At 53.1% G+C, this 24,851-nt stretch overlaps 1 protein-coding gene across 1 annotated transcript in view; it reads left to right on the top strand.

Annotated features, from left to right (window-relative positions):
* The window catches only part of LOC142473341 (dynein heavy chain domain-containing protein 1-like), a 434,059-nt gene extending 421,691 nt beyond the window's left edge, over window positions 1-12,368 (top strand). The window contains exons 29-30 of the mRNA XM_075580578.1: window positions 1,517-5,091; window positions 11,629-12,368. Coding sequence (XP_075436693.1) covers window positions 1,517-5,091; window positions 11,629-11,973 — 3,920 coding nt within the window. The 3' untranslated portion in view covers window positions 11,974-12,368. The remainder of the gene's footprint in view (window positions 1-1,516; window positions 5,092-11,628) is intronic.
* The last annotated feature ends 12,483 nt before the right edge of the window (window positions 12,369-24,851 follow it).

Consider the following 24,851-nt stretch of genomic DNA (forward strand, 5'->3'; position numbering starts at 1 on the left):
CCTGGCATGAATAAGGACTATCCGGCGACCATTTGCCTGGCCCCAGACTCTGAGGAGCCTGATTGGGGGGGGGTTCAATATGCTAAGTGGCAGAGGTGCCAGGTTGGCGCATGCCCCTTTGCAGAATTGAAATCAGTGCCCGCCCAGCTTCAGAGTACCGGCAAAATGCTGATAGGCTGGTGGCTAAATTCCCACGCTCTGATTGGCTGAGGTATTCTGTGTATGGAGCTGAAATCCTATAAGAAACCCAGCAGCCAATCAGCTCAGGAGATTGTAAGCGCCAAGACAGCAGCGGCAGATTTGAACTGAACAAAAGATGCTCTGAGAGAAATAGACGCGCGCCGGCTTCAGGGATTTCAAGGCAGGAAAGTTTCTAAGTCCAGCTTTCCGGGGCCAAGTCCTCAGAATAGAACGTAGCGGTCGCGGCTGGAACTAAACGCCGAAAAGAGAACCAGGACGTTTGGTACTCGCTCCCGGTCAGGGGATTTCAGCGCCTCCGGAGGGGAAAGAGCGGTGGTGGCAGGAGCTGCGCGCCGAGATCAGTTCCAGGACTTTCCGGGCTTAGTCCCGGTCATCTAAAGGACTTGTACAGACTTTGTTTTCTGTGCTATTGCAACTAGGAAAGGTGAGTTTTGTAGCCCAGATCCCCCAGTAAGTGTGTTTCCCTCTGTATAAGTGTAACTCACTGTGTGTACGTCTGTTTCCCAGACCCCCAGTAAGTGTGTTTCCCTCTGTATAAGTGTAACTCACTGTGTGTACGTCTGTTTCCCAGACCCCCAGTAAGTGTGTTTCCCTCTGTATAAGTGTAACTCACTGTGTGTACGTCTGTTTCCCAGACCCCCAGTAAGTGTGTTTCCCTCTGTATAAGTGTAACTCACTGTGTGTTCGTCTGTTTCCCAGACCCCCAGTAAGTGTGTTTCCCTCTGTATAAGTGTAACTCACTGTGTGTACGTCTGTTTCCCAGATCCCCCAGTAAGTGTGTTTCCCTCTGTATAAGTATAACTCACTGTGTGTACGTCTGTTTCCCAGACCCCCAGTAAGTGTGTTTCCCTCTGTATAAGTGTAACTCACTGTGTGTACGTCTGTTTCCCAGACCCCCAGTAAGTGTGTTTCCCTCTGTATAAGTGTAACTCACTGTGTGTACGTCTGTTTCCCAGCCCCCCAGTAAGTGTGTTTCCCTCTGTATAAGTGTAACTCACTGTATGTACGTCTGTTTCCCAGACCCCCAGTAAGTGTGTTTCCCTCTGTATAAGTGTAACTCACTGTGTGTACGTCTGTTTCACTAGAATAAATGACAATTTGTTTTACTTCTTGGTTTTGCTCAATGATATGATCCCGGTAAAAAGGTGTAAATGCCTGGTCTCCTGTGACAGTCCCCCTCTCCCTCACCGTGTCCCCCTCTTCCTCACCGTGTTCCCCTCTCCCTCACTGTGTCTCCCTCTCCTCCCCCTCACTGTGTTTCCCCCCCTCCTCTGTGTGATACTAGCTCAGTGTCACTTTCTCTCCGTGTGTGCAGGTTCCCGGCTGTGCGATGTGCTGCAGATGGTTTCTCTGTGTGAGCCAGCAGCTCTGGGGCTGAGTGAGGGTCTGCAGGACACAGAGCTCGGAGTCTGTGGGCGCAACATTTTCTCTGAGCTGCTCACATCGCAAGATATGTGGACACCAGAAGCCACTGAGAGAGGTGATCCAGAAACCCCATGGACGGGCTTTACAGGATCCGAGACAGAGAGTCTGAGACCTCCAGAGACGGGCTTTACAGGATCCGAGACAGAGCGTCTGAGACCTCCAGAGAGGAGCTTTACAGGATCCGAGACAAAGCGTCTAAGACCTCCAGAGACGGTCTTTACAGGATCTGAGACAGAGCGTCCAAGACCTCCAGAGACGGTCTTTACAGGATCGGAGACAGAGCGTCCAAGACCTCCAGAGATGGGCTTTACAGGATCCCACCAACGAGAACATCAAGGACCTCCTGAGATAGACTTTGTGGGGCCACTTCCTAGGAAGGGTCTTGGATTCTTGCAGGGACTGTGGGGAGAATGTGTGATCCTCCTGAGGGAGATGCAGAGGGAGGCTCAGCTCGGGATACGGGAGAGGGAGGCTCAGCTCGGGAAGCCAGAGAGGGAGGCTCAGCTCGGGGTGCCAGAGAGGGAGGCTCAGCTCGGGATGCCAGAGAGGGAGGCTCAGCTCGGGGTGCCAGAGATGGAGGCTCAGCTCAGGATGCAGGAGAGGGAGGCTCAGCTCGGGATGCCAGAGAGGGAGGCTCAGCTCGGGATGCAGGAGAGGGAGGTTCAGCTCGGGATGCCAGAGAGGGAGGCTCAGCTCGGGATACGAGAGAGGGAGGCTCAGCTCGGGATGCAGGAGAGGGAGGCTCAGCTCGGGATGCCAGACAGGGAGGCTCAGCTCGGGATGCCAGAGAGGGAGGCTCAGCTCGGGATGCAGGAGAGGGAGGCTCAGCTCGGGATGCCAGACAGGGAGGCTCAGCTCAGGATGCCAGAGAGGGAGGCTCAGCTCAGGATGCCAGAGAGGGAGGCTCACCTCGGGATGCCAGAGAGGGAGGCTCAGCTCGGGATGCCAGAGATGGAGGCTCAGCTCGGGATGCAGGAGAGGGAGGCTCAGCTCGGGATGCCAGAGAGGGAGGCTCAGCTCGGGATGCCAGAAAGGAAGGCTCAGCTCGGGATGCCAGAGAGGGAGGCTCAGCTCGTGATGCAGGAGAGGAAGGCTCAGCTCGGGATGCAGGAGGGGGAGGCTCAGCTCAGGATACGAGAGAGGGAGGCTCAGCTTGGGATACGAGAGAGGGAGGCTCAGCTCATGATGCAGGAGGCGGAGGCTCAGCTCGGGATGCAGGAGAGGGAGGCTCAGCTCTGGATGCCAGAGAGGGAGGTTCAGCTCTGGATGCCAGAGAGGGAGGCTCAGTTCGGGATGCAGGAGGGGGAGGCTCAGCTCGGGATGCCAGAGAGGGAGGCTAAGCTCTGGATGCAGGAGAGGGAGGCTCAGCTCGGGATGCCAGAGAGGGAGGCTCAGCTCGGGATGCCAGAGAGGGAGGCTCAGCTCGGGATACGAGAGAGGGAGGCTCAGCTCGGGATGCAAGAGAGGGAGGCTCAGCTCGGGATGCAGGAGAGTGAGGCTCAGCTCGGGATGCCAGAGAGGGAGGCTCAACTCGGGATGCCAGAGAGGGAGGCTCAGCTCGGGATGCCAGAGAGGGAGGCTCAGCTCGGGATGCCGGAGAGGGAGGCTCAGCTCAGGATACGAGAGAGGGAGGCTCAGCTCGGGATGCAGGAGAGGGAGGCTCAGCTCGGGATGCAGGAGAGGGAGGCTCAGCTCGGGATGCCGGAGAGGGAGGCTCAGCTCGGGATGCAGGAGAGGGAGGCTCAGCTCGGGATGCAGGAGAGGGAGGCTCAGCTCGGGATGCAGGAGAGGGAGGCTCAGCTCGGGATGCAGGAGAGGGAGGCTCAGCTCGGGATGCCAGAGAGGGAGGCTCAGCTCGGGATGCAGGAGAGGGAGGCTCAGCTCGGGATGCAGGAGAGGGAGGCTCAGCTCGGGATGCAGGAGAGGGAGGCTCAGCTCGGGATGCAGGAGAGGGAGGCTCAGCTCGGGATGCAGGAGAGGGAGGCTCAGCTCGGGATGCAGGAGAGGGAGGCTCAGCTCGGGATGCAGGAGAGGGAGGCTCAGCTCGGGATGCAGGAGAGGGAGGCTCAGCTCGGGATGCAGGAGAGGGAGGCTCAGCTCGGGATGCAGGAGAGGGAGGCTCAGCTCGGGATGCAGGGGATAGAGGCTCAGCTCGGGATGCAGGAGAGGGAGGCTCAGCTCAGGATGCCAGAGAGAGAGGCTCAGCTCGGGATGCAGGAGAGGGAGGCTCAGCTCGGGATGCAGGAGAGGGAGGCTCAGCTCGGGATGCCAGAGAGGGAGGCTCAGCTCGGGATGCCGGAGAGGGAGGCTCAGCTCGGGATGCAGGAGAGGGAGGCTCAGCTCGGGATGCAGGAGAGGGAGGCTCAGCTCGGGATGCAGGAGAGGGAGGCTCAGCTCGGGATGCAGGAGAGGGAGGCTCAGCTCGGGATGCAGGAGAGGGAGGCTCAGCTTGGGATGCAGGAGAGGGAGGCTCAGCTCGGGATGCAGGAGAGGGAGGCTCAGCTCGGGATGCAGGAGAGGGAGGCTCAGCTCGGGATGCAGGAGAGGGAGGCTCAGCTCGGGATGCAGGAGAGGGAGGCTCAGCTCGGGATGCCAGAGAGGGAGGCTCAGCTCGGGATGCCGGAGAGGGAGGCTCAGCTCGGGATGCAGGAGAGGGAGGCTCAGCTCGGGATGCAGGAGAGGGAGGCTCAGCTCGGGATGCAGGAGAGGGAGGCTCAGCTCGGGATGCAGGAGAGGGAGGCTCAGCTTGGGATGCAGGAGAGGGAGGCTCAGCTCGGGATGCAGGAGAGGGAGGCTCAGCTCGGGATGCAGGAGAGGGAGGCTCAGCTCGGGATGCAGGAGAGGGAGGCTCAGCTCGGGATGCAGGAGAGGGAGGCTCAGCTCGGAATGCAGGAGAGGAAGGCTCAGCTCGGGATGCAGGAGAGGGAGGCTCAGCTCGGGATACGCGAGAGGGAGTTACTGGGAGATACAGGGTGTGCTGCTGTAGATGTGAAGTGGGAGAGTGAGGGTGTAGCAGTCACTAAATGTGGGAGGGGTAGCAGTGCGGTCTCTCTAGAGTCGGTGGGGACCACAGACAGGAGGGAGCATCCCTTGCTCGGGTTCCTCTTGCATGAGTGGGACTTACTCAGTCAGCTGGTCACACAGGCACTACAGGAGTTAGAGGATGCAGGGTCTCCCTGTCGCTGTCAGAGGTGTCTGCATGTGCGGGGGGCTCTCAGTGAGGGCTTATTGCCCCCGGGGTGGTATGTGTATCCCTGTGCTGCTCCTCTCACCCCCCTGGTCTGGCTGCAGGGGCTGCGTGTTCGGTTGAGGCTGCTGTCCAGCTATGTGCATGCACCGTCTCTGCTCAGCACCACCTACAACCTGAGCGTGTTCCGGCGTCCGGCCAAGCTCCTGCACAGCCTCCTGCAGGAGGCAGCCCGGGCACAGCATGGGGACCTGGAGCGGTACTCCCTGCACATGCAGGTAGGGGCCACCTAACATATACACCAGCAGGGACTGGGGGGTGCGGGGTCCCCTCTCCCTCCCTCCACTCCCCCTTTCTGTTATCCCCCCCGATCTCTCTCCTCACATTCTCTGCTCCCTGGTGTCCCTCCTCCTCATTCACTCTCCTTCCCATTTAATCTCTCCCTCTTCAGCTTCTGGTTTCTTCACTCCATCCTCTCCTTTTCTTCCCTCTCCCCCCCCCCCCCGTTTCTGATTGGCAGGTGTCAGACAGAGCCCCCCCTCTCATGTCTCTGTGATTGGCAGGTGTCAGAGCTCCCCCCCTCATGTCTCTGTGATTGGCAGGTGTCGGACAGAGTCCCCCCTCTCATGTCTCTGTGATTGGCAGGTGTCATACAGCTCCCCCCTCTCATGTCTCTGTGATTGGCAGGTGTCGGACAGCTCTCCCCCCTCTCATGTCTCTGTGATTGGCAGGTGTCAGACAGCTCCCCCCTCTCATGTCTCTGTGATTGGCAGGTGTCGGACAGAGCCCCCCCCCCTCATGTCTCTGTGATTGGCAGGTGTCATACAGCCCCCCCTCTCATGCCTCTGTGATTGGCAGGTGTCGGACAGAGCCCCCCCTCTTATGTCTCTGTGATTGGCAGGTGTCGGACAGAGCCCCCCCTCTCATGTCTCTGTGATTGGCAGGTGTCGGACAGAGCCCCCCCCCCCTCATGTCTCTGTGATTGGCAGGTGTCATACAGCTCCCCCCTCTCATGTCTCTGTGATTGGCAGGTGTCATACAGCTCCCCCCTCTCATGTCTCTGTGATTGGCAGGTGTCATACAGCCCCCCCCCTCTCATGTCTCTGTGATTGGCAGGTGTCAGACAGCCCCCCCCTCTCATGTCTCTGTGATTGGCAGGTGTCGGACAGCTCCCCCCTCTCATGTCTCTGTGATTGGCAGGTGTCGGTCAGAGCCCCCCCTCTCATGTCTCTGTGATTGGCAGGTGTCATACAGCTCCCCCCTTTCATGTCTCTGTGATTGGCAGGTGTCATACAGCCCCCCCCCCCCTCTCATGTCTCTGTGATTGGCAGGTGTCAGACAGCCCCCCCCCCTCTCATGTCTCTGTGATTGGCAGGTGTCATACAGCCTCCCCCTCTCATGTCTCTGTGATTGGCAGGTGTCGGACAGAGCCCCCCCTCTCATGTCTCTGTGATTGGCAGGTGTTGTACAGCCCCCCCCTCTCATGTCTCTGTGATTGGCAGGTGTCGGACAGCCCCCCCCCCTCTCATGTCTCTGTGATTGGCAGGTGTCGGACACAGCTCCCCCCCTCTCATGTCTCTGTGATTGGCAGGTGTCGGACAGAGCCCCCCCCCTCTCATGTCTCCGTGATTGGCAGGTGTCGGACACAGCTGCCCCCCTCTCATGTCTCTGTGATTGGCAGGTGTCGGACAGCCCCCCCTCTCATGTCTCTGTGATTGGCAGGTGTCATACAGCCCCCCCCCTCTCATGTCTCTGTGATTGGCAGGTGTCAGACAGCCCCCCCCCCCTCTCATGTCTCTGTGATTGGCAGGTGTCGGACAGCTCCCCCCTCTCATGTCTCTGTGATTGGCAGGTGTCGGTCAGAGCCCCCCCTCTCATGTCTCTGTGATTGGCAGGTGTCATACAGCTCCCCCCTCTCATGTCTCTGTGATTGGCAGGTGTCATACAGCCCCCCCCCTCTCATGTCTCTGTGATTGGCAGGTGTCAGACAGCCCCCCCCCTCTCATGTCTCTGTGATTGGCAGGTGTCATACAGCCCCCCCCCTCTCATGTCTCTGTGATTGGCAGGTGTCGGACAGAGCCCCCCCTCTCATGTCTCTGTGATTGGCAGGTGTTGTACAGCCCCCCCCTCTCATGTCTCTGTGATTGGCAGGTGTCGGACAGCCACCCCCCTCTCATGTCTCTGTGATTGGCAGGTGTCGGACACAGCTCCCCCCCTCTCATGTCTCTGTGATTGGCAGGTGTCGGACAGAGCCCCCCCCCTCTCATGTCTCCGTGATTGGCAGGTGTCGGACACAGCTGCCCCCCTCTCATGTCTCTGTGATTGACAGGTGTCGGACAGCCCCCCCTCTCATGTCTCTGTGATTGGCAGGTGTCATACAGCCCCCCCCCCTCTCATGTCTCTGTGATTGGCAGGTGTCAGACAGCCCCCCCCCCTCTCATGTCTCTGTGATTGGCAGGTGTCGGACAGCCCCCCCCCCCTCTCATGTCTCTGTTATTGGCAGGTGTCGGACACAGCTCCCCCCCTCTCATGTCTCTGTGATTGGCAGGTGTCGGACAGAGCCCCCCCCCCCCTCTCATGTCTCTGTGATTGGCAGGTGTCGGACACAGCTGCCCCCCTCTCATGTCTCTGTGATTGGCAGGTGTCGGACAGCCCCCCCTCTCATGTCTCTGTGATTGGCAGGTGTCATACAGCCCCCCCCTCTCATGTCTCTGTGATTGGCAGGTGTCAGACAGCCCCCCCCCCCCTCTCATGTCTCTGTGATTGGCAGGTGTCGGACAGAGCTCCCCCCTCTCATGTCTCTGTGATTGGCAGGTGTCGGACACAGCTGCCCCCCTCTCATGTCTCTGTGATTGGCAGGTGTCGGACAGCCCCCCCTCTCATGTCTCTGTGATTGGCAGGTGTCATACAGCCCCCCCCTCTCATGTCTCTGTGATTGGCAGGTGTCAGACAGCCCCCCCCCCCCCCTCTCATGTCTCTGTGATTGGCAGGTGTCGGACAGAGCTCCCCCCTCTCATGTCTCTGTGATTGGCAGGTGTCGGACAGAGCCCCCCCTCTCATGTCTCTGTGATTGGCAGGTGTCGGACAGAGCCCCCCTCTCATGTCTCTGTGATTGGCAGGTGTCGGACAGCCCCCCCCTCTCATGTCTCTGTGATTGGCAGGTGTCATACAGCCCCTCCCCCCTCTCATGTCTCTGTGATTGGCAGGTGTCAGACAGAGCCCCCCTCTCATGTCTCTGTGATTGGCAGGTGTCGGACAGAGCCCCCCCTCTCATGTCTCTGTGATTGGCAGGTGTCGGACAGAGCCCCCCCCTCTCATGTCTCTGTGATTGGCAGGTGTCGGACAGAGCCCCCCCTCTCATGTCTCTGTGATTGGCAGGTGTCGGACAGCTCCCCCCTCTCATTTCTCTGTGATTGGCAGGTGTCGGACAGAGCCCCCCCCTCTCATGTCTCTGTGATTGGCAGGTGTCGGACAGAGCCCCCCCTCTCATGTCTCTGTGATTGGCAGGTGTCGGACAGAGCCCCCTCTCATGTCTCTGTGATTGGCAGGTGTCAGACAGAGCCCCCCCCCTCTCATGTCTCTGTGATTGGCAGGTGTCGGACAGAGCCCCCCCTCTCATGTCTCTGTGATTGGCAGGTGTCGGACAGAGCCCCCCCCCTCTCATGTCTCTGTGATTGGCAGGTGTCGGACAGAGCCCCCCCCCTCTCATGTCTCTGTGATTGGCAGGTGTTGGACAGAGCCCCCCCTCTCATGTCTCTGTGATTGGCAGGTGTCAGACAGAGCCCCCCCTCTCATGTCTCTGTGATTGGCAGGTGTCGGACAGAGCCCCCCCTCTCATGTCTCTGTGATTGGCAGGTGTCGGACAGAGCCCCCCCTCTCATGTCTCTGTGATTGGCTGGTGTCAGACAGAGCCCCCCCTCTCATGTCTCTGTGATTGGCAGGTGTCGGACAGAGCCCCCCCTCTCATGTCTCTGTGATTGGCAGGTGTCGGACAGAGCCCCCCCCCTCTCATGTCTCTGTGATTGGCAGGTGTCGGACAGAGCCCCCCCCCCTCTCATGTCTCTGTGATTGGCAGGTGTCAGACAGAGCCCCCCCCTCTCATGTCTCTGTGATTGGCAGGTGTCGGACAGAGTCCCCCCTCTCATGTCTCTGTGATTGGCAGGTGTCGGACAGCTCCCCCCTCTCATGTCTCTGTGATTGGCAGGTGTCGGACAGAGCCCCCCCTCTCATGTCTCTGTGATTGGCAGGTGTCGGACAGAGCCCCCCCCCTCCTGTCTCTGTGATTGGCAGGTGTCATACAGCCCCCCCTCTCATGTCTCTGTGATTGGCAGGTGTCGGACAGAGCCCCCTCTCATGTCTCTGTGATTGGCAGGTGTCAGACAGAGCCCCCCCCTCTCATGTCTCTGTGATTGGCAGGTGTCGGACAGAGCCCCCCCTCTCATGTCTCTGTGATTGGCAGGTGTCGGACAGAGCCCCCCCCCTCTCATGTCTCTGTGATTGGCAGGTGTCGGACAGAGCCCCCCCTCTCATGTCTCTGTGATTGGCAGGTGTCAGACAGAGCCCCCCCTCTCATGTCTCTGTGATTGGCAGGTGTCGGACAGAGCCCCCCTCTCATGTCTCTGTGATTGGCAGGTGTCGGACAGAGCCCCCTCTCATGTCTCTGTGATTGGCAGGTGTCAGACAGAGCCCCCCCCTCTCATGTCTCTGTGATTGGCAGGTGTCGGACAGAGCCCCCCCTCTCATGTCTCTGTGATTGGCAGGTGTCGGACAGAGCCCCCCCTCTCATGTCTCTGTGATTGGCAGGTGTCGGACAGAGCCCCCCCTCTCATGTCTCTGTGATTGGCAGGTGTTGGACAGAGCCCCCCCCTCTCCTCTCATGTCTCTGTGATTGGCAGGTGTCAGACAGCCCCTCCCCCCTCTCATGTCTCTGTGATTGGCAGGTGTCGGACAGCCCCTCCCCCCTCTCATGTCTCTGTGATTGGCAGGTGTCGGACAGAGCCCCCCCCCTCTCATGTCTCTGTGATTGGCAGGTGTCGGACAGAGCCCCCCCCCTCTCATGTCTCTGTGATTGGCAGGTGTCGGACAGAGCCCCCCCTCTCATGTCTCTGTGATTGGCAGGTGTCGGACAGAGCCCCCCCTCTCATGTCTCTGTGATTGGCAGGTGTCGGACAGAGCCCCCCCTCTCATGTCTCTGTGATTGGCAGGTGTCGGACAGAGCCCCCCCTCTCATGTCTGTGATTGGCAGGTGTCGGACAGAGCCCCCCCTCTCATGTCTCTGTGATTGGCAGGTGTCGGACAGAGCCCCCCCTCTCATGTCTCTGTGATTGGCAGGTGTCATACAGCCCCCCCTCTCATGTCTCTGTGATTGGCAGGTGTCGGACAGAGCCCCCCCTCTCATGTCTCTGTGATTGGCAGGTGTCGGACAGAGCTCCCCCCTCTCATGTCTCTGTGATTGGCAGGTGTTGTACAGCTCCCCCCTCTCATGTCTCTGTGATTGGCAGGTGTCATACAGCCCCCCCTCTCATGTCTCTGTGATTGGCAGGTGTCGGACAGAGTCCCCCCTCTCATGTCTCTGTGATTGGCAGGTGTCGGACAGAGCCCCCCCTCTCAAGTCTCTGTGATTGGCAGGTGTCGGACAGAGCCCCCCCTCTCATGTCTCTGTGATTGGCAGGTGTCGGACAGAGCCCCCCTCTCATGTCTCTGTGATTGGCAGGTGTCGGACAGCTCCCCCCTCTCATGTCTCTGTGATTGGCAGGTGTCGGACAGAGCCCCCCCCTCTCATGTCTCTGTGATTGGCAGGTGTCGGACAGCTCCCCCCTCTCATGTCTCTGTGATTGGCAGGTGTCGGACAGAGCTCCCCCCTCTCATGTCTCTGTGATTGGCAGGTGTCGGACAGAGCCCCCCTCTCATGTCTCTGTGATTGGCAGGTGTCGGACAGAGCCCCCCCTCTCATGTCTCTGTGATTGGCAGGTGTCGGACAGAGCCCCCCTCTCATGTCTCTGTGATTGGCAGGTGTCGGACAGCTCCCCCCTCTCATGTCTCTGTGATTGGCAGGTGTCGGACAGAGCCCCCCTCTCATGTCTCTGTGATTGGCAGGTGTCGGACAGCCCCCCCTCTCATGTCTCTGTGATTGGCAGGTGTCGGACAGAGCCCCCCTCTCATGTCTCTGTGATTGGCAGGTGTCGGACAGCTCCCCCCTCTCATGTCTCTGTGATTGGCAGGTGTCGGACAGAGCCCCCCTCTCATGTCTCTGTGATTGGCAGGTGTCGGACAGAGCCCCCTCTCATGTCTCTGTGATTGGCAGGTGTCGGACAGAGCCCCCCTCTCATGTCTCTGTGATTGGCAGGTGTCGGACAGAGCCCCCCTCTCATGTCTCTGTGATTGGCAGGTGTCGGACAGCTCCCCCCTCTCATGTCTCTGTGATTGGCAGGTGTCGGACAGAGCCCCCCCTCTCAAGTCTCTGTGATTGGCAGGTGTCGGACAGAGCCCCCCCTCTCATGTCTCTGTGATTGGCAGGTGTCGGACAGAGCCCCCCTCTCATGTCTCTGTGATTGGCAGGTGTCGGACAGCTCCCCCCTCTCATGTCTCTGTGATTGGCAGGTGTCGGACAGAGCCCCCCCTCTCATGTCTCTGTGATTGGCAGGTGTCGGACAGAGCCCCCCCTCTCATGTCTCTGTGATTGGCAGGTGTCGGACAGAGCCCCCCCCTCTCATGTCTCTGTGATTGGCAGGTGTCAGACAGAGCCCCCCCTCTCATGTCTCTGTGATTGGCAGGTGTCGGACAGCTCCCCCCTCTCATGTCTCTGTGATTGGCAGGTGTCGGACAGAGCCCCCCCTGCTCCGGGCGGTGTTGGGATCGTGGTGAGAGGTATAACTCTGTATAACGCTCTGTGGGACTCCCGGCTGGATGTGCTACAGGAGACTCTGTCCCCGAAACCCTGCGTCCTGCCTGCGGTGCGCCTCTCTGCTGTGCGGGACAGTGATGTGGCAGTGTCCCGCCACTCCTCGCTGCCATGCTACCTGTGCCCGGTATACGTCGGTGAGGCCCCGGCAGGTACAGCCCACCACAGGAACCAGGCGCTGTTCCTCTTGCCACTTCCAACCCGGACCCCCCCTGCAGTTTGGAGTGCGCGCAGGGTCCATGCAGTCAGCCTCCTATGACATCATACCTCCATCAAGACCCTGCTGTGACATCACACTGAGCCATGTTATATCTCACACTCCTTGCCAGGCCAAATCTAATCATGTGATTTGTTTTCTGTGACATCACTATGCCCATTCCTGGACTGTGACATCAGTATGCCCATTCCTGGACTGTGACATCACTATGCCCATTCCTGGACTGTGACATCACTATCCCCATTCCTGGACTGTGACATCACTATCCCCATTCCTGGACTGTGACATCACTATCCCCATTCCTGGACTGTGACATCACTATCCCCATTCCTGGACTGTGACATCACTATCCCCATTCCTGGACTGTGACATAGATCAGGATTTGCTATCAGATAATATCTGCATTAAATAAAATTGTTACCAAATTTTTGTCACAAGGTAATTTCGAGCTTTTGTCCTCTTACCCCCTGTGCCTCTCTCCTTCCCATTTATATTCCTGTTACCCCCCCCCGTGCCCCTCTCCTTCCCATTTATATTCCTGTTACCCCCCTGTGCCCCTCTCCTTCCCATTTATATTCCTGTTACCCCCCTGTGCCCCTCTCTTTCCCATTTATATTCCTGTTACCCCCGTGCCCCTCTCCTTCCCATTTATATTCCTCTTACCCCCCTGTGCCACTCTCTTTCCCATTTATATTCCTGTTACGCCCCTGTGCCTCTCTCCTTCCCATTTATATTCCTGTTACCCCCCTGTGCCCCTCTCCTTCCCATTTATATTCCTCTTACCCCCCTGTGCCCCTCTCCTTCCCATTTATATTTCTGTTACCCCCTGTGCCCCTCTTCTTCCCATGTATATTCCTGTTACCCCCCCCCCCCCGTGCCCCTCTCCTTCCCATGTATATTCCTGTTACCCCCCTGTGCCCCTCTCCTTCCCATTTATATTCCTGTTACCCACTGTGCCCCTCTCCTTCCCATTTATATTCCTCTTACCCCCCTGTGCCCCTCTCCTTCCCATTTATATTCCTGTAATCCCCCTGTACCCCTTTCCTTCCCATTTATATTCCTGTTACCCCCCCCCCCGTGCCCCTCTCCTTCCCATTTATATTCCTGTTACCCACTGTGCCCCTCTCCTTCCCATTTATATTCCTGTTACCCCCCTGTGCCCCTCTCTTTCCCATTTATATTCCTGTTACCCCCCTGTGCCTCTCTCCTTCCCATTTATATTCCTGTTACCCCCCTGTGCCCCTCTCCTTCCCATTTATATTCCTCTTACCCCCCTGTGCCCATCTCCTTCCCATTTATATTTCTGTTACCCCCCTGTGCCCCTCTTCTTCCCATGTATATTCCGGTTACCCCCCCCCCCCTGTGCCCCTCTCCTTCCCATGTATATTCCTGTTATCCCCTGTGCCCCTCTCCTTCCCATTTATATTCCTGTTACCCCCTGTGCCCCTCTCCGTCCCATTACTATTCCTGTTATCCCCCTGTGCCCCTCTCCTTCCCATTTATATTCCTGTTACCCCCCATTGCTCCTCTCCTTCCCATTTATATTCCTGTTACCCTCTGTGCCCCTCCTTCCCATTTATATTCCTGTAATCCCCCTGTGCCCCTTTCCTTCCCATTTATATTCCTGTTACCCCCCCCCCCCGTGCCCCTCTCCTTCCCATTTATATTCCTGTTACCCACTGTGCCCCTCTCCTTCCCATTTATATTCCTGTTACCCCCCCTGTGCTCCTCTCCTTCCCATTTATATTCCTGTTACCCCCCTGTGCCTCTCTCCTTCCCATTTATATTCCTGTTACCCCCTGTGCCCCTCTCCGTCCCATTACTATTCCTGTTATCCCCCTGTGCCCCTCTCCTTCCCATTTATATTCCTGTTACCCCCCATTGCTCCTCTCCTTCCCATTTATATTCCTGTTACCCCCTGTGCCCCTCCTTCCCATTTATATTCCTGTAATCCCCCTGTGCCCCTTTCCTTCCCATTTATATTCCTGTTACCCCCCCCCCCGTGCCCCTCTCCTTCCCATTTATATTCCTGTTACCCACTGTGCCCCTCTCCTTCCCATTTATATTCCTGTTACCCCCCCTGTGCTCCTCTCCTTCCCATTTATATTCCTGTTACCCCCCTGTGCCTCTCTCCTTCCCATTTATATTCCTGTTACCCCCTGTGCCCCTCTCCTTCCCATTTATATTCCTGTTACCCCCTGTGCCCCTCTCCTTCCCATTTATATTCCTGTTACCCCCCCCCGTGCCCCTCTCCTTCCCATGTATATTCCTGTTACCCCCTGTGCCCCTCTCCTTCCCATTTATATTCCTGTTACCCCCCTGTGCCTCTCTCCTTCCCATTTATATTCCTGTTACCCCCTGTGCCCCTCTCCTTCCCATCTATATTCCTGTTACCCCCTGTGCCCCTCTCCTTCCTATGTATATCCCTGTTATCCCCCTGTGCCCCTCTCCTTCCCATTTATATTCCTGTTACCCCCCTGTGCCCCTCTCCTTCCCATTTATATTCCTGTTACCCCCCCCAGTGCTCCTCTCCTTCCCATTTATATTCCTGTTACCCTCTGTGCCCCTCTCCTTCCCATTTATATTCCTGTTAACCCCTGTGCCTCTATCCTTCCCATTTATATTCCTGTAATCCCCCTGTGCCCCTTTCCTTCCCATTTATATTCCTGTTACCCCCCCCCCGTGCCCCTCTCCTTCCCATTTATATTCCTGTTACCCACTGTGCCCCTCTCCTTCCCATTTATATTCCTGTTACCCCCTGTGCCCCTCTCCTTCCCATTTATATTCCTGTTACCCCCCCTGTGCTCCTCTCCTTCCCATTTATATTCCTGTTACCCCCCTGTGCCTCTCTCCTTCCCATTTATATTCCTGTTACCCCCCCGTGCCCCTCTCCTTCCCATTTATATTCCTGTTACCCCCTTTGCCCATTTTTCCCATTTATATTCCTGTTACCCACTGTGCCCCTCTCCTTCCCATTTATATTCCTGTTACCCCCTGTGCCCCTCTCCTTCCCATTTATATTCCTGTTACCCCCCCTGTGCTCCTCTCCTTCCCATTTATATTCCTGTTACCCCCTTTGCCCCTCTCCTTCCCATTTATATTCCTGTTACCCCCCTGTGCCCCTCTCCTTCCTATGTATATCCCTGTTACCCCCCTGTGCCCCTCTCCTTCCCATTTATATTCTTGTTACCCCCCTGTGCCCCTCTCCTTCCCATGTACAGTTAGGTCCGGAAATAATTGGACACTGGTACAAGTTTTGTTATTTCGGCTGTGTACCAAAATAACTTCAAGTTACAGTTAAATAATGAATTTGGGCTTAAAGTGCAGTCTATCCGCTTTAATTTGAGGGTTTTCACATCCAAATTGGAGAAAGGGTTTAGGAATTACATCCCTTTAATATGTAGCTCCCTCTTTTTCAAGGGACCAAAAGTAATTGGACAGTTGACTCAAACGCTGTTTCATGGACAGGTGTGGACTATTCCTTCGTTATTTCTTCATCAATTAAGCAGGTAAAAGGTCTGGAGTTGATTCCAGGTGTGGCATTCGCATTTGGAAGCTGTTGATGTGAACCCTCAACATACGGTCAAAGAAGCTCTCAATGCAAGTGAAACAGGGCATCCTTAGGCTGCAAAAAAAAGGAAAATCCATCAGAGAGATAGCAGGAACATTAGGAGTGGCCAAATCAATAGTTTGGTACATTCTGAGAAAAAAAGAACGCACTGGTGAGCTCTGCAACAAAAAAGGCCTGGACGTCCACGGAAGACAACAGTGGTTGATGATCGTAGGATCCTTTCCATGGTATAGAAATACCCCTTCACAACATCCAGCCAAGTGAAGAACACTCTCCAGGAGGTAGGCATATAATTATCCAAGTCTACCATAAAGAGAAGACTTCACAAGGGCAAATACAGAGGGTTCACCACAAGGTGCAAACCATTCATAAACCTCAAGAATAGAAGGCCAGATTAGACTTTGCCAAACAATATCTTAAAAAAGCCAGCCCAGTTCTGGAACAACATTCTTTGGACAGATGAAACTAAGATCAACCAGTACCAGAATCATGGGTAGAAAAAAATATGGAGAAGGCTTGGAACGGATCATGATCCGAAGCATACCACATCAACTGTAAAACACGGTGGAGGCAGTGTGATGGCATGGGCATGCATGGCTTACAATGGCACTGGGTCACTAGTGTTTATTGATGATGTGACAGAAGACAGAAGGAGCCGGATGAATTCTGAAGTGTACTGTATAGGGATATATTGTCTGCTCAGATTCAGCCAAATTCAGCGAAGTTGATTAGACTGCGCTTCACTTTACAGTTGGACAATGATCCAAAGCATACTGTGAAAGCAACCCAGGAGTTTTTTAAGGCAAAGAAGTGGAATATTCTGCAATGGCCGAGTCAATCACCTGATCTCAACCCGATCGAGCATGCATTTCACTTGCTAAAGACAAAACTTAAGGCAGAAAGACCCACGAACAAACAACAACTGAAGACAGCTGCAGTAAAGGCCTGGCAAAGCATCACAAAGGAGGAAACCCAGCGTTTGGTGATGTCCATGCGTTCCAGATTTCAAGCAGTCATTGCCTGCAAAGGATTCTTGACAAAGTATTAAAAATGAACATTTTATTTATGATTGTGTTAATTTGTCCAATTACATTTGAGCCCCTGAAATAAGGGGACTGTGTATGAAAATGGTTGCAATTCCTAAACGTTTTATACAATATTTTTGCTCAACCCCTTGAATTAAAGCTGAAAGTTTGCACTTCTATTGCATCTCGGTTGTTTCATCTCAAATCCATTGTGGTGACGTACAGAGCCAAAATTATGAAAATTGTGTTAGTGTCCAATTATTTCTGGACCTAACTGTATATTCCTATTACCCCCCGTGCCCCTCTCCTTCCAATTGTATATTCCTGTTACACACACCCCTGTGCCCCTCTCCTTCCCATGTATATTCTTATTACCCCCCTGTGCCACTCTCCTTCCCATTTATATTTCTGTTACTCCCCTGTGCCCCTCTCCTTCCCATTTATATTCCTGTTACACCCCTGTGCCCCTCTCCTTCCCATTTATAATCCTGTTACCCCCTGTGCCCCTCTCCTTCCCATTTATATTCTTGTTACCCCCCTGTGCCCCTCTCCTTCCCATTTATATTCTTGTTACCCCCCTGTGCCCCTCTCCTTCCCATTTATATTCTTGTTACCCCCCTGTGCCCCTCTCCTTCCCATGTACAGTTAGGTCCGGAAATAATTGGACACTGGTACAAGTTTTGTTATTTCGGCTGTGTACCAAAATAAATTCAAGTTACAGTTAAATAATGAATTTGGGCTTAAAGTGCAGTCTATCCGCTTTAATTTGAGGGTTTTCACATCCAAATTGGAAGAAGGGTTTAGGAATTACATCTCTTTAATATGTAGCCCCCTCTTTTTCAAGGGACCAAAAGTAATTGGACAGTTGACTCAAACGCTGTTTCATGGACAGGTGTGGGCTATTCCTTCATTATTTCTTCATCAATTAAGCAGGTAAAAGGTCTGGAGTTGATTCCAGGTGTGGCATTCGCATTTGGAAGCTGTTGATGTGAACCCTCAACATACGGTCAAAGAAGCTCTCAATGCAAGTGAAACAGGGCATCCTTAGGCTGCAAAAAAAAGGAAAATCCATCAGAGAGATAGCAGGAACATTAGGAGCGGCCAAATCAACAGTTTGGTACATTCTGAGAAAAAAAGAAAGCACTGGTGAGCTCTGCAACAAAAAAGGCCTGGACGTCCACGGAAGACAACAGTGGTTGATGATCGTAGGATCCTTTCCATGGTAAAGAAATACCCCTTCACAACATCCAGCCAAGTGAAGAACACTCTCCAGGAGGTAGGCATATAATTATCCAAGTCTACCATAAAGAGAAGACTTCACAAGGGCAAATACAGAGGGTTCACCACAAGGTGCAAACCATTCATAAACCTCAAGAATAGAAGGCCAGATTAGACTTTGCCAAACAATATCTAAAAAAAGCCAGCCCAGTTCTGGAACAACATTCTTTGGACAGATGAAACTAAGATCAACCAGTACCAGAATCATGGGTAGAAAAAAATATGGAGAAGGCTTGGAACGGATCATGATCCGAAGCATACCACATCATCTGTAAAACACGGTGGAGGCAGTGTGATGGCATGGGCATGCATGGCTTACAATGGCACTGGGTCACTAGTGTTTATTGATGATGTGACAGAAGACAGAAGGAGCCAGATGAATTCTGAAGTGTACTGTATAGGGAAGTATTGTCTGCTCAGATTCAGCCAAATTCAGCGAAGTTGATTAGACTGCGCTTCACTTTACAGATGGACAATGATCCAAAGCATACTGTGAAAGCAACCCAGGAGTTTTTTAAGGCAAAGAAGTGGAATATTCTGCAATGGCCGAGTCAATCACCTGATCTCAACCCGATCGAGCATGCATTTCACTTGCTGAAGACAAAACTTAAGGCAGAAAGACCCACGAACAAACAACAACTGAAGACAGCTGCAGTAAAGGCCTGGCAAAGCATCACAAAGGAGGAAACCCAGCGTTTGGTGATGTCCATGCGTTCCAGATTTCAAGCAGTCAGTCATTGCCTGCAAAGGATTCTTGACAAAGTATTAAAAATGAACATTTTATTTATGATTGTGTTAATTTGTCCAATTACATTTGAGCCCCTGAAATAAGGAGACTGTGTATGAAAATGGTTGCAATTCCTAAACGTTTTATACAATATTTTTGCTCAACCCCTTGAATTAAAGCTGAAAGTTTGCACTTCTATTGCATCTCGGTTGTTTCATCTCAAATCCATTGTGGTGACGTACAGAGCCAAAATTATGAAAATTGTGTCAGTGTCCAATTATTTCTGGACCTAACTGTATATTCCTGTTACCCCCTGTGCCCCTCTCCTTCCCATTTATATTCCTATTACCCCCCGTGCCCCTCTCCTTCCCATGTATATTCCTGTTACACCCCCCCCTGTGCCCCTCTCCTTCCCATGTATATTCCTATTACCCCCCTGTGCCACTCTCCTTCCCATTTATATTTCTGTTACTCCCCTGTGCCCCTCTCCTTCCCATTTATATTCCTGTTACACCCCTGTGCCCCTCTCCTTCCCATTTATAATCCTGTTACCCCCCTGTGCCCCTCCTTCCCATTTATATTCCTGTTACCCCTGTGCCCCTCTCCTTCCCATTTATATTCCTGTTACCCCCTTGTGCCCCTCTCCTTCCCATTTATATTCCTGTTACCCCTTGTGCCCCTCTCCTTTCCATTTATATTCCTGTTACCCCACTGTGCCCCTCTCCTTCCCATTTATATTCCTGTTACCCCCCTGTGCCCCTCCTTCCCATTTATATTCCAGTTACCCCCCCCTGTGCCCCTCTCCTACCCATTTATATTCCTGTTACCCCGCCCCCTGTGCCCCTCTCCTTCCCATTTATATTCCTGTTACCCCTCTGTGCCCCTCTCCTTCCCATGTATATTCCTGTTACCCCCTGTGCCCCTCTCCTTCCCATTTAAATTCCTGTTACCCCTCTGTGCCCCTCTCCTTCCCATGTATATTCCTGTTACCCCCTGTGCCCCTCTCCTTCCCATTTATATTCATGTTACCCCCCTGTGCCCCTCTCCTTCCCATTTATATTCCTGTTACCCCCTGTGCTCCTCTGTGACAGGGCTGCTTGCACTTTTGTAGAAGTTAAATGCATGCTTGCTTTCTGGCATCAAGTGCACCACTTTATCTTTCTTTCTGTTTCTGTTTTTTTTTTGCTGGGCCCAGCGATCTTTTTTTTGTTTCCTTTATCTGAAACTTTACTAACCGTTAATGTACTGTCCTGAGGTCAGTCAGTACAATACAGGTCTGGTTGAAGTTAAACACAGTTTGATGTTACACAGCCATGGGCAGTCTCTGTTATAAAGGAAAAGGGCGTTGCCTTCCTGCATACCATCCAGGGTAGATTATACCATGGTATTGGGGGGGGGGGGGGGGGAATTAAAGTAAGTGATACTGAATGTCATTTATTTTGCAGAGGAAAAACATGCATGGGATGTAAAAGGTACTGTTGTTTATTTTGGGGCTTGCTATAGAAAATTGTATGTTGTGTGAAGTGTATTATGTTTGCTAATTCTGTAAGTTTTGGGAGACAACTCCCCTGTGTGGTTTACCTAATTTGGTTTTGTCCTAATTAACCAGTAATAAAAGGGAGGGGATTTCTTTCCCTGTGGTCTGCTGCACTCCTTGTTGCTGCTATGTGATAGGAGGATGTCCCCTTCTGCCCTCCTTGTTGTTGCTGTGTGATAGGAGGTTGTTCTTTTTCTGCACTCCTTGTTGCTGTTATGTGATATGAGGTTGTCCCCTTCTGAACTCCATGTTGGTGCTATGTGATATGAGGATGTCTGTGGAACTTCAGTGAAAGGATGCAAACTTTCTAATGCAGATATTGCTGGCTACTCTGTGGCTGGAGACATCATGCTGGGAGAACTGGTTGTTGTGCACCTGAATGTGGAATCCCTAATAAAAAGAAGGTTCAGAGAACAGCAACGCCTCTTTCATTCTTCTCAGGGTCTGATGCTGCTGCTTCTTTAAATAAAGGCTGGGACTCAATCTTTCACATATGGTGGCAGCGGTGAGATATTTGATGCTGTACCCAACATCTAAACCCTATGGTCCCCGATGAAAAGACCCAAAGGAAAGTAGCAGCTCGCCCTAACAGACGAAGATATCCAGGTGTCCTGACCTGACAAGGGCTGACCGAGCAGAAGAGATTGGTGCAGGGCGTGGAGGTAATTATGGAGGATGACGAAGGATTGGAGGCCACTGGGGACTTTGGAGCCAGGCCCAAGACCCATACAGTGGAAGCAGTTAAGACTGGAGCGGAAGGAAAGGAGGACCTTCTGAAGTGGCTGGTGGTCCAACAGGCAGAACAAGAGCAGCGGCGACAGGAGATGGAAGAGAGACAACAGAGGGAACTAGAGAACCGCCGTGAGGAATAGGAGCGGCGATGGGCCAAACAAGTAGAGCAACAGGAGAGACGGATGGATGATATGCAGCAGCGACAGACGCAGCAGATGACGGACTTGATGAAGCTCCTTCAAGCAGGAACCATAACACCGGCACCTGAGCCTATCATCCTCAAAGAGATCCGCTTAAATAAACTGAGCCCTGAGGATGACATTGAAGCTTTTCTCGTCATGTTTGAGAGGGTGGCCAGAGCCAGTCAGTGGCCAAGATCACAATGGGTAATGAGGCTAGTGCCCACACTGACCAGGAAGGCTCAGATGGCCTACAGTGCCCTAAGTCCAGGGGATGCCGAAGACTACGAGATGGTGAAAGAGGCCATTTACAGGCGATATAACATCAACCCGGAGACGTTCAGGCAAAGATTCCGCAACCTCTGCTATAATCATTCAGAAGGATCGCGGGAGACTTATGCCAAATTGATGGACCTTATGAATAAGTGGATTAAGCCGACCGAGAAGACAAAAGAGGACATTTTGGAGCTATTTGTCCTTGAGCAGTTTTTGGAGATTCTGCCACAAGGTGCGCGACTGTGGGTGCAGGAACATCGACCCAAAACTGGGGATAAAGCTATAGACCTGGCTGAGGACTATTTGGCAGCTCATCAGGAACGTGAGAGAAGACCAGTGGTAAGATCTCCTCCCCCCTCAGCACATGCACCAGTACGGGAATCTTCATTTAGACAGGGGGCAGGTCGGAGCTCACTTATACAGGATACACGGGTATGCCATCTTTGTAAGAAACCAGGACCCATAGCCAGATATTGCAGACAAGGGAAGAATGGGCCAAGTACTATGATCACCAATGCTGGTGGATTCATTAAGGAAGTGACCATCAGGGGGAAAATGGTGAAGGCCCTCATAGACACTGGGAGTGAAAGTACTTTGGTAAAGAAAGGACACTTTTCCAAAGGTATACCAGTGGGCTCTCTGGACATACAATGTGTCCATGGACATTATAAGCGGTGTCCAATCATTCCGCTGCCTATCACCGTGGGTACAGTTACACATGTAGTACAGGCAGGGGTAGTAAAAAATATGCCCTACATGGTGATTCTGGGGCAGGACTTTCCAGGTCTGTTAGGACTATTGACACACTGTTCAGCAGTTACCACAAGGGCCCAAGCGAAGAAGCAGGCTGAAAAGGAGAAGGACATGTCCTTGAGAACTTCTTTGGAGGGGCTTTTTCCTTTTCACCGAGAGATCTTTGGTGAAGAAGGGAGAGGCTAAACGGGACACTAAAAAGGATGATTAGAAAGGTGGTAGGTGAGCAGCCTAACAAATGGGACCAGTGGCTGCCTTATTTATTGTTCTCATACAGGGAAGTACCACAAGCCTCAACAGGATTTTCCCCGTTTGAGCTACTTTATGGAAGGCAACCCCAGGGTCTGCTAGCATTAATCAAAGATTCCTGGGTGCAGCGGGATCCTTTGAGGGATAATGTAGTAGGATATATTAGGTGAAAAAAACTAACAATAGCGCTCTAAACACACCCTAAATGTGACAATATACAATTCAACCACATATGTGTAAATAATAAAGCAATGTGATAATAATAATCAAGTGATCTAAAGAAAAAATTAAGAAACTTAGAAACAAACTGCAACCCTTGATAAAGACTGTTCCACTCGTCTTGCACCAGGTGATCCTCCAACAAATCAGGGGAGCTCGTCTCGTAGTTATGAAATAAAGAAACACTACACAGTGTAATACTGTTGTGAATAAATTTGTGCAAACAAAGCTCAAAAATGACTACTCACAATAGAGCCGTCAAATTCAGACAGTCATCCAACTTAAGGGGTGGATGTTCCCTGTGTATACAGCAGCCACCAGCCCCCAACCTCCAAGGAGACAAAAAGAAGAAAAGAGACCGATGGTATTTAGTATTAAAAGGGGATTCAAAAAATGCAGGCTTACACTTCATATGATCGAGGTAGGCAGTGTGATATTATAGGTAGTGGGTGCTCATCTGGTCGCGATCCTTTTGAGTTCCTCACTATCCTCTGCTCCACCGCAATACTCTCGCGTCCACGCCAGGCACTCCCGTTACGTCACTTCCGGTTGTTCAGCGAACTTCCGGATCTGATGACAGGGGTGGACCTCAGTTGTTCTTCCTCTTTGGTATGGGCTGAAACACTCTACATGTTTCGCCGTTATGGCTTCATCAGGAGTGTCTGTTCGCTGATAAACTGGATATTAAATACTCTAAGGCCCTCCCTCTCTGTGACATTCTATTGGCCAAACAATTATGACTCACAGGCAAACAGAGATAGTGGGCGTTGATTAGGTGCATACACCTCCATTCATTTAAAAAGGGGCATTGTTTACATACATTTTGCCTAAATCGGCACATATACAGTAATAAAAACAACCCCTTTTTATGATTCCAAAAGGAGGTGCAATTTATACAAATAATTGCCTAATGTGGCATATAAAAACAGCATAATAAATTATATAAAATTTATAAAATTGTTAAAATGATAAAAACTCGATGGCAAGGAGTATGGCAGCCTAGTCTAATAGCTCCCAGCCTCGCTTCCCAGAATATCGCCCAAAAACCACTGAATTCATAACCAAACAGCACATAAAAATACACAACGGTTGCACAGAAACCCAGGATGTCGCGGAAAGCCCCCAAACCAACAAAAAAAGGAGGGCTACCGGAATACTTCGGGAGAGCAGGGCCGCGCGATGCGGGCTCAGAAATGGCGCCGGTTTCAAATGCCGGCTCAGAGACGGAGCCCGATGGAGAGGAGGAGGAATTAAACCACCAGGAGCAAATGCCGGCAAGGCAGTGTGATATCACCAGACTTTACACGGACCTCAAAGCGTTTTTCCAAGCCGAAATTAAGGGGCTGAAGAGGGAAGTGACCGAGCTGGGAGAAAGGACAGGAGTCCTGGAAACCAAGGTGGATCAATCCATCCGAGCAATCCGGAGACAGGATAAAAAATCTATGGAGCTGCAGGAGCAAATAAACGAGCTGAGAGAGCGTCAGGAAGACGCGGAAAACCGCGACAGGCGGAACAACCTCAGAATAAGGGGGGTCCCGGAGAGAGTACTGGACTGTGAGGAGTACATCAGGCAATGGCTGGAAACACTGCTCCCTGTGACCCCTAAAGACGCCCTGGTGATGGACAGATGCCACAGGGCTCTGCGGGCTAAACCGCTACAAAATGAACAACCGAGGGACATAGTGATCCGTCTGCACTACTACAGGACAAAGGAGACTATTCTCAACAAAACAAGACCCCAACCTGTGGTGGAATATGAGGGAGTGCGGCTCTCAGTGTTCCAGGACTTGTCCCCAGTGACGCTGGCCCGCTGGAGAAACCTGCTGCCGATTACCAGAACCCTAAGGGAGAAGGGAGTTAGGTATCGTTGGACCTTCCCCTTCGGCCTACTGGTAGCTCGGGCGGCAGAACCTTTACTATCAAGGATCCGGAGGAGGGACCCTCCTTCCTGAACAAGCTGGGCCTGGGGGAGGGCCTGGGGGAGGCCCCCGTGGCAGCGGACCCTACGAGCCGAAACCCGGATCCCATCTGGTCGCAGACCCCGAAATCCCCCCGAGCGCAACGTGATCAAATCTAGGGGAGGGAGGCATAATCCCAGTTACAAGTTACGCAGCTGTTTGGTTGTGCTGCTAAAATAGATACACCAAATCCCAACGTTTACCATAGGAAGAGGTCCCGCGGTGCAGTGCCCCATTAGACTGTTGAAAGCTGCAATAAAGGGAACAATAAACTCACTTACCTCCTGAGAGCCCAGATCGCACCGAGGAAGAAGTAGCTGGTTTCTCCATAGCGCACAAGATGGTCCCTGATAAAGAAGATGGCGACGACGCACGAGGTAGCTGGAGTCCACGGTGACACGCAGGAGCTGGATGGC

Source organism: Ascaphus truei, assembly GCF_040206685.1.
Source record: "Ascaphus truei isolate aAscTru1 chromosome 3 unlocalized genomic scaffold, aAscTru1.hap1 SUPER_3_unloc_4, whole genome shotgun sequence".
NCBI lineage: Eukaryota > Metazoa > Chordata > Amphibia > Anura > Ascaphidae > Ascaphus > Ascaphus truei.